The 10,226-nt window shown below is 33.1% G+C and overlaps 1 protein-coding gene across 2 annotated transcripts; it reads right to left on the reverse strand.

Moving 5' to 3' along the window:
• Window positions 1-2,356: 2,356 nt before the first annotated feature.
• On the reverse strand, window positions 2,357-7,012 carry LOC141667832 (uncharacterized). Of its 2 annotated transcripts, XM_074474462.1 has the most exons (5): window positions 6,939-7,012; window positions 6,264-6,439; window positions 4,622-5,489; window positions 3,684-3,853; window positions 2,357-2,820 (listed from the first exon to the last, which is right to left on the reverse strand). In XM_074474462.1, the coding sequence occupies exons 2-5, from the start codon at window positions 6,396-6,398 to the stop codon at window positions 2,587-2,589; spliced, it is 1,407 nt and encodes a 468-aa protein (XP_074330563.1). In that variant the 5' UTR covers window positions 6,399-6,439; window positions 6,939-7,012; the 3' UTR covers window positions 2,357-2,586. The 2 variants fall into 2 exon arrangements, with proteins under 2 accessions (XP_074330563.1, XP_074330564.1); XM_074474463.1 differs by lacking the exon at window positions 6,939-7,012 and having other exon boundaries at window positions 6,264-6,919.
• Window positions 7,013-10,226: the final 3,214 nt, after the last annotated feature.

Below are 10,226 nucleotides of genomic sequence, written 5' to 3' on the forward strand. Positions count from 1 at the left end.
ACAAAATATTTATTCGTTTAAAAACACATAATTATACCTAATATGGGCATGATTAACAACAAACATGGTTCAAGTAGTAAAGTGGTTAGAGGTTAGAGCGAATTTAAGATCTAGGTTTGATTCCGTGGAAAAATATTTTTTTTCCATAAATAACACATAAAATGGTAAAATAGTCATTTCAATACGAAATAAAAAATCTCATGATTTTTTTCACCATGTTCTCCTATTTATACTATTATATTAAATACAAAACAATAAAAATTTGGTTGGTAGCCGGTCTAGTCATCGTAATTATAGTAATATTTAAAACACTCTCATAAATAGATTAACATTTACAATATAGTTATTTAAATAAAAATAAAATTATAATATATCTAATGGTCTAGATTTAAATAAAATAATATTTAATATTTACCCGAGCCAGACTAAATAAAATTATACTATTGATCCAATCTTAGATATAAATTAAAAATAAACTACATTACATACGGTTAACTGGATATGTAGTCTTAGACTAAAGCAAAATAATAAGGACTCATAAAAATTTGAAAGAAAATTCATTTGATGATATAATGTCATCAAAGTAAAATAAAATAATTAACCGGCTAAAGAAAATCAAAAATTAAAAGAAATTTCGTTTAGTTGATATAATGTCATAAGGCTAAAATAAATTTATATATTATCCATTCGGTATAAAACAAAATAATATTTACCTGAACTAAAATAAAATTAAACAAAAAATTAAATATAATTAACATAATTTAGTTGATATAACGGGTCTAAGACTAAAACCAAGATTTGTTATCTAATGCAAAAAAGTATAATAAATAATATCGATTTGGCTAAAAATAATTTTTATTGAACCATGCCAAAACAAAAATATTTTAAATATAATACGTTGGTCGATATAATGTCATCACGCTAAAACAAAATATATTATCTATTCGATTTAAAAAAAAAATATATTCATCATGGGCTAAAATAAAATTAAAAATAAACTAAATATTATTATACAGTTGATATAATGGGCCTAATATTAAAATAAATAATGTATATTAGTGATCTATGTTAATCTAAAATTAAATTCCAACTAATTAAAACTGATTCTTATATTATTAATTCGTGTTAAAATAAAATTAAAATCTACCTAATTAGTTGATAAGTATAATGTAAGCTTTGAAGAGTACAATAACTCAACCCAACCCCTTAAAAATGAAATATTAAAAGTTTTATACTAGATCTAGATCTACGGGTGGAATATTTGGTTTATATAATTATGTGTTACTTCATTTTTTATAATATATATTATTTTAATATGATAAAAATATTGATCATTTCTTAGTCAGTATAATTATGTCGGACTAAAATAAATCAAAATATGATATTTATTCGGGCTAAAAATTAAACAATTAATTCATGTTAAATTAAAATTAAATTTAAAATATAAAAATAATTAGAACATTTAAAATAAAATAATATGTGCTTTTTTTACCATAAATTCGGGTTTGAACAAATTAAGCTAAAATAAATCTGAATATGATTAGTTGAATTTGGCCGGTATACCAAACTAAAAATAATTCGTACACTATTGATAAATAAATTTCAGAAGTTAAAATTTTCATTTTAAATTAAATTCAAAAAATATATAATATTAAAATACTCCGTGCATCTCACGGATTTTAAGCTAGTTCATATACCAGAGAGAAAAGTACTAGAGTATTAAGATATTTAAACGTTTACGGAACCAAATTTCTAATTCCTTCAGTCCTAAATGATACGGGTACTCTTGATTTTAGTACCTGCATCAAATTATATAGTTTATTTTAAAACTTAGTTATATAGTTATATTCATTCTTAAATTTAAAAGTTTATATCAAATAAAAAATATTTTTTTTATATTTTTTTTAATATATAATTTAAATTTAAATTTAAATTTTATTAGCGAATATTACTGTGTAAAATATCAAATACAATTATTACTTAAAAAAAATATGAAAATGAGAATTAGTAAATCGATTCTCCTAATAATTTCTCCGGTTCATTTTTAGATAATAGTTGGCAGCTCAAAGTGAATATAGACCTAAGTTTGAATTTTACTTTTACATATAAGAAATCATTTTCTATATGAAGTTAAAAAACTTTGAAATATTGATGAAAGATATTTATTTGCAAGACCTATTTTATTTTTGTCATTTCATTTTATGTTGCAGCAATACCAAACACACCCTAACGGTGCAAATTAGCCTTTTGTACGAAAGCTTTGGTCACTGATTTGGATCAGACTAGTTTTGCATAATCATATTACAAACATTTTCTTAACTAATCTTACAAGCTTAAAGACAAACATGCACCAAATAATTTTTATAGGCAATCCAAAATTATCTTAATACCATCTGCAAGAATTATTTATGACATGCAAATCATTGCTCAGAGGATAAAGTATTTTTTAAATGGTCGAAAAATTTGTCTGCCAGAACACAGGGCAGGAGTATAACTATATAACCCAATGATATACGACAGTTCCTGGGTTAGATTTCATTACGACTATGCTGAGTAAGATATCGGGGCTTAAAAAGATAATTCATCTCACTTTCTGTTAACGTGGATCCTGAATTTAGCCTCTGCTTCATCCTCAAGTATAAAAGCACATTCATCTCCTATTTGCAGCATGCATGATATGAAAAAGTTTCTCCAGCCGCTTGTCAGAACTTTAATGCCATGTTTGTTATGGTAGAGGACTGGCCAAACTCGTCCATCTGGACCTCGAAGGAGTACTACCTTCTTCTCAGACGCCCATAATGCGACTGATGTTGGCAACTCCTGCTCAAGTTTAAAAAACAATATATGAAAATTATGCACTTGCGAAATGCATACCAAGCTGCACTTAGCACTTTTTGGCTTAGCGTAGAACAAACTATAAAGAGTAACAAAAATAAAGCTCTTATAAACGAAAATAAAAGTGTGTTTAATATTATTCAATAAATCCTGCAAGATTTTGCATAGCTTTTCAGCAGATTTTATATTGCTTAGTAACCTCTTTACAAAAAAAAGCTCTTATAAACGAAAATAAAAGTGTGCCTGATATTACTCAATAAATCCTGCAAGATTTTGCATAGCTTTTCAGCAGATTTTATATTGCTGTAGTAACCTCTTTAACATTACAGATGATAAAAATAATAAGTTATAACAGGCTATTCAATTAGGTACTACAACGTAAATTTAATTTATTGTAATTACTGGTCAGGTTGAGATCAGGCTTAACCAGGTCATTTCAGTTTTGTTCTATGAGAAATATTTCATCATTGCGACTAAAATTGAATATTGACTTGAAACTCCTAAATGCCAGAGTGACCTTTTGTAGTTAGTCTATCTACGCCCTCTCCAAGAAAATGATCATGATAAAAAAAACATTTTAGGTGGTTCATTAATGTTTTTCACTTCAAAGGTGGGTGTAACTTTGGAGTCACTTAAAAAAGTGTATGATAACTTGTAAAAAAAATTACAATTACATTTTCTCAGGTTGTCTAAGAGATGACAAGAATAAAGTAACAGCAGGGGATATGATGCAAGGCAAGAAAAGTTTGCACATTTCAGGGAATTATGGGAAAGTGCTTTATAAGAAATGATTTCATTTGGAAAGTACTGACAAAAAACAGCAAACAATGAAGTGCATAAAAACATACCAGAAGCTCATGGCTTCCTACAATGGCCAGAAAAAAGAAAGCAGATGCATCCAACCTGTCGTCATTAGATAAATCCGCAGGTTCATTTTTTACTACACTGCGGACTTTATTATTTCGTGCAAGCCCACCAATAGTTTGACCTGACCTATTGTTAGAATTTTGATGTTCTCCTGCAAGATTTCAAGCAAACACAGATAAGCAAGTCTAACAAGTACACTGGAACTCTTATATCATAACGAGGTGCTATACCCAACTCTATTAGCTCTGTTTTAGGTAACTTCACAATCTCACCTTCTCAACAATATTAGATTACAAAACAAGTACATATTTTTTTTTTACAAAATCGCAATTACTACAAGCACAAATGGCAAGACTTATGCATCAGGAAACATAGGATTTCATTAAAAATACAAAACGGCAGCAGCTTGGAAAAATACGAGTTTTGAATGTCAATTTGATTATAAATGCTATGCAGTAACTATGAAAAAAAATAAGCTATGCAATGAAGATGAAGCTAAGTTGGGCCAAACATCAGTTGTTCAAGCTCCTTCTATAAAATTTAATGAGAACTCGCTAAACTTACTGAAGACTGATAAATTTTGGCTTGCTAGAGCAAATATCAGGCAAGCTTCCTAAAGAAGCAAGTTCTGTTGGTCTAGGGGGTTATTAAGTTAAGTTAAACATTGTGCGATTCTCTACTTCTTTTGGTGCGTTGTTTTCTTACAGGATTTAGAAAGAAACTTGTTGTAGGTGGTGTAGTAATACTATTTGGTAATATTCCATAATAGAATAATGTGTGGGGATTTTAAGATCTTTCCTAACCTGGCTTTGTCCCCTTTAATCCAGTAAAGTGTATCATGTATATGAGCTTGCATGTTACTGCGCTCGACATTGTTTTATTTGAAGATAAAAGAAGAGAGATGTAAAAAGTAACTAACTTGAATGTTTTCTATTTCTTGCAGCTGCTTCGATAACTCTCTTCGATGACACTGTTGAACTTCCGCCACAATAATCATTGTTAAGTTCTTCCACGTTCTCCCTCTCTGAAGAGGTATTGTTATTGTTAGACAATGTTGAAGCAGCCACTTCTGCAGGTGGTTCCTCGCTCACTATCTTTGCAGACACTGGTTTGTCATTTACATTACCTGCAACTGCATCAGAATCTGTCAAGGTATAAGCATGAGGACTTCTTTTACCACTAATTCCGTCAGGTTCAACTCCAAATTGCATCTCAGAGTTTAAGAAATTCAACAAAGGAGTCCTATCTTCCTCTTGTCGGGATATACCATCTCTGTTAATCATGTAGAGCGGATCTGCATCACAAGTAACTGATGCAACAAGTTGGTATTTACCATTTTCATTTTCTAAACTCAAGGGTTTATCCTTAGACATCGGTTGGCTGTGTGTTCTAGCTTCAGAGTCTGATGTGCCAGAAAGAGCTGCATTGTGCTTTTTAGTTGAGTGATTAGAAAGATTCTGGCACTCTGCAACGGCATTACAGTTTCCATCAATTTCACTTCTCTTTCTTTTCTTCCCATTTGCTATGGGGAAATTGAGCTTCTCAAAACCAGTATTATTAAAAATTTGAACAACAAAATGAGAGTTAATAATATAATGGAATGCCAGAACATATCCCACTTTAAGGCCATGATCTTCATAAAACTTATTCCATCCCTCTCTAAAAGCCAACCGACCATCTTTAGTGCCTAATGTTACTTCCCATTGCTGACAATTAGTGTCCTGAAGAGTACAATTGTCACCAGCAACCAGAACTGGAATAGCTTGAGTAATTTTTCGAGGCAAAAACTGCAAAGATATGTAAGTAAAAATTATTAGTTTGTTGATGAGGAATTCGGTACTAGTGACCAGCCAAAGCCAACATCATAAGGAAATACACACATGAGACACCCTTGAAAGGAGGGGCAGAGGCAGCAAAGTTCTGTAAAAAAATCGTGGCATGCCAGTTTGGAAATTCTGAAACCTAGTCCCCTTTATTCTTTAATACTCTTCCAAAAAACACTCAACATGACATCATAACTTTTAGATATGTGTGTATATATTACATGCGGGAGATCAGGAGTCGAACTACTGGTGGTGTCTGCATGTGTAATTAATTATCAAAAAAAAAATTGGATTTGTGTATGCATTACATACCACATGCCCCTTTCATGTCAACTAGTAAACTTTCTTCTTACACCAGTTTCTAGCTATACAAGGTTTTCTATTTCTAAGATAGATTATTAGTGAGGAACTGTACTAAGTACAAAATTTAATATATATTCGCATCCCTTGCAGACCATTCAATTACCTGCATGTATTATTTTTCCATTTTGGATGTAGAATCATGTAAACATTCTTTCTTTACACTTTAATTTTCTTCTACGGGCAGATTGAGCACAAGTAACAAAGATACGTGATTATGCATTAAAGTTTGCAACAACAAATGTCTAAATTAAGTTTAGCAATTTACTCATGAAAACAAGGACCTAAGAATGAATATGCTTAAGTTGAATAGAGAGAGCTCAGAGAGGAGTTAATGAGTGAACCGAATAGAAAAACTTTAATCAATTGAACAAGTACCAGATCTTTCGAAATATCATAATTCCCAAAAAGGATCTTGGTGAAAGAGGTAATAAGAGGCGATGGGTCTGATTTATTTCCATGAAACAAGGAACACTTCTCTTTGCACTCGTCACAGGCTTCCCTATCCCCCATATCTCTGTTTTTGCAGAACCGATAAATGTAGCTGCAATACCCTTTTACATACACATTAATAAATAAATAAATAAATTAATATGGTCATATCATAAGCATAATAAACAAGATGTAAAGATAAGCAAATACGAGCTCAAACTCAAAGATTAATTATAGAGAAATAAAAAAAGATTAGATGAATTCACTCTCTTCTGCACATCCAGTAAGAAAATCAGTGACTTGATTAGGACAAACTTAAGAAAAAAGAGTTCACACTTAAAATTCGTATACATTCTACAAGAGGGGGCAATCAACTAAATTAGAAAAACCTAGCATTGTAAAACGCTTAAACAAGAGAATCTCCGCTCAACATCAAAAACACAGATGATAGATAGTATAAGCTATAGAGGAAACCCTAATTGAAAAAAGGATACGAAGAAACATAAAGACAACAAAGCCTATAATCCTGCATTTTAGTATATTTCACATGTACTGCTGTCATAAAAATCGGCCGAGTACTCATCCAATCAAAAATCGATCAAAATTAAATCAGAGACAAACCTATTCGAACTTGACCTAGTACTCAACTAACATGTAGAATAGCGTCTTTTGCATGCAATGTTTGATAGTGTTACATAGAGACTAAAAGTACCTTGTTAGACCCAAGAGAATAAGACCCCTCTCAGATTTTGTTTCTGTGTTACACCTCTTTTTTAATTTGGGACGGTAAGTCTTCTTTTCTTGTCGGGATACGATGCGAGACGTAACGTCACATTCGATAATTCTGTACAATATCTTATGCTTGGACTTATCCCCGTATATGTTCCCAAGATATAGTAAACTTTTTATTCTTTTTTTTTACAAAACTTATCATATCAATTATTTACGAGAAATTACCAAAAATATACATTTTTTAATTTTACGTTCTACCGAATTTTTTTGTAAAAATATGATTTGCAACAAAAAACAATCACATATACAACTCCTCTGTGAATTTTTTTTTTAATTGCAATTCAGGTTGCATCGGGTTGTATTTGAGTTTGCATCTGGTTACACCGGGTTGCAAAGTCGTATTTTTGTAAAAAAAATTGAAAAATCGTATTTTTGAAATTTAAAATTAAAAAATAGTATTTTTGCAAAAAAATATAAAAATAACGTATTTTCGAAAAAACCTCATTATTTATTGGGTTTTTTATTAAAAATATACTATTTTTAAAAAAATATTTCAAATATATTATCATTTTTAAATATATATAATTTTTTAAGTTTCATTTTTTTAAAAATACGATTTACAATATCTGCAACCAGTTATACAACTTTTATTTTATATTTTTCAAACTTCATTTTAAGAATGATTCGGCTGCAAACTTGAAACGCAACTAATACAAATTTAAAATTAACATTTTCAAAATCATATCACGCATCTAAATGAAAAGTTTTCTGTTAATCAGAATGGAGATATTATAATATTTAGTTTAACAAACCAAAATCAGTTTAACTCTTCGGTCAATCAAAATCGAACAATATAATATTTAATTAATCAAAATCAATATAAACACTTCTTTTTCAAAAATTAACTAAGCATAGCTAATTATGGTACAAGTTACCATCGTCTTGCACAAAAAATAATCTTTAATACATTTTAAAATTTATTCCAGTTTAAAATTCATATCTTATTAATCTGAATCAAATATCTTTTTTGTCATTTTAAATAATAATTTAATATAATAATAATAATAATAATGAAAACATCTTTGATTCTTATGAGATAGTCTTCCGTATCATGTATTCACGTGGTTTAATATCAATCACACCATTTTAAAGATCTTTAGGAAAAAACAAATTATGCGTTATAATATTCAACCAATTAGAATAAGTAAGTTAAGAAGTATGGCTAAATATGGTGCTAGTCCTTAACCATTATCTTACAAAAAACCAGGGAATTTGACAAATATACCAACTTTTGGATATTTATTTGCAATTCTAATACCTTACTTAAAATCTTGCATATTTACAATATTTTTAAACATATAAATAATTAAATTGCAAAAATACCGTCTCTCTATTCTCTTTATCATCATCCTTCCTCACCTTATATTCCTCTACCACAAACCCTGACCCTAAATTCACATCAAAATTAACATAATCCTCCCACAAATCAATCGATTTCTTATCGAAACCGCGACGAATCACATTAGTAACATGATCAAAGTAATAGCCACTCACTAAACCCCTAGCTTTCGAAACTTTATTACTCTCATTTTCTAATTCAACTCCGCGGTGAATCTCGTCATTCTCGTTGGAGATCTTTGATGGATCGAAGTCGACATCATCGAGCTCGTCGATGCGATCATCGGATCCGACGACAGTTTTGAGGTCGTCGGTGTTGGGCTTGCTGAGCAGGCCTAACTCCACATTAGTATGATATTGTCCGCTTTGGGCCGAGCCCTCACGATTTTGGTTTTGGGCACCTCCCAAAAGGTCTCATTCTAATGGAGTTATCTTGACTGCTTATTATCTAGCAAACTGCCCCTCCCACAAACGACGTGGGACAACTCCTAACACCTGTCGATTCTGCCTCCTTCAGTGTGACCAGGCTCCCCCTCTACCCATACTGAAAGTCCAACTGGCTATCTGCTCCCCCTAGGCCCATATTGGAAGGCCCGTCTGCTTTTTCCTTGAGCCCATTCTGGGGAAAGCCCATATGCCTCTTCCTAGGTCACTTCTGGAGCCCATCTCATATAATTCTGGACCGTTACAACCTGAAGCTCTGATACCACTTGTTGGGCTTGCTGAGCACGCCTTAACTCCACATTAGTATGATATTGTCCGCTTTGGGCCGAGCCCGCACGGGTTTGTTTTTTTGGGCACCTCCCAAAAGGCCTCATCCTTGTGGAGTTATCTGACTGCTTATATTCTAGCAAACTGCCCTTCCCACAAACGATGTGGGACAACTCCTAACAATATCCCCCTTCACACATCGGGCCCGACACCTGTCGATTCTGCCTCCTTCAGTTTGACCAGGCTCCCCCTCGACCCATACTGAAAGTCCATCTGGCTATCTGCTCCCCCTAGCTCATACTGGAAGGCCCGTCTGCCTTTTCCTTGAGCCCATTATGGGGCAAGCCTATCTGCCTCTTCCTAGGTCACTTCTGGAGCCTATATGAGATTATTATGGACCGTTTATAACCTGAAGCTCTGATACCACTTGTTGCTGGAAGGCCCGTCTCCCCCTAAGCCCATACTGGAAGGCCCGATCTGCTCCCCCTAAGCCCATACTGGAAGGCCCGATCTGCTCCCCCTAAGCCCATACTGAAAGGCCCGTCTCCCCCTAAGCCCATACTGGAAGGCCCGTCTCCCCCTAAGCCCATACTGGAAGGCCCGTCTGCCTTTTCCTTGAGCCCATTCTGGGGCAAACCCATCTGCCTCTTCCTAGGTCACTTCAGGAGCCCATCTGAGATTGTTATGGACCGTTTATAACCTGAAGCTCTGATATCACTTGTTGGGCTTTGCTGAGCATGCCTAACTCCACATTAGTATGATATTATCCGTTTTGGGTCGAGCTCGCACAGATTTATTTTTGGGCACCTCCCAAAAGGCCTCATACTAATTGGAGTTATCTAGCTGCTTATATTCTAGCAAACTGCCCCTCCCACAAATGATGTGGGACAACTCCTAACAATCTCCCCCTTCACACATCGGGCCCGACACCTGTCGATTCTGCCTCCTTCAGTGTGACCAGGCTCCCCCTAGATCCATACTGAAAGTCCATCTGGCTATTTGCTCCCCCTAGGCCCATACTAGAAGGCCCGTCTGCCTTTTCCTAGAGCCCATTCTGGGGCAAGCCCA

This window comes from Apium graveolens, chromosome 6 (genome assembly GCF_009905375.1).
Source record: "Apium graveolens cultivar Ventura chromosome 6, ASM990537v1, whole genome shotgun sequence".
Lineage (NCBI taxonomy): Eukaryota > Viridiplantae > Streptophyta > Magnoliopsida > Apiales > Apiaceae > Apium > Apium graveolens.

Coding starts and splice junctions, on each gene's coding strand:
- LOC141667832 (XM_074474462.1), bottom strand. CDS start 6,398: ATGGGGGATAGGGAAGCCTGTGACGAGTGCAAAGAGAAGTGTTCCTTG. Junction 3,854..4,621: donor AAGAAATAGAAAACATTCAA/GTTAGTTACTTT, acceptor GAAATCTTGCAG/GAGAACATCAAAATTCTAAC. Junction 2,821..3,683: donor TAGGAAGCCATGAGCTTCTG/GTATGTTTTTAT, acceptor AAACTTGAGCAG/GAGTTGCCAACATCAGTCGC.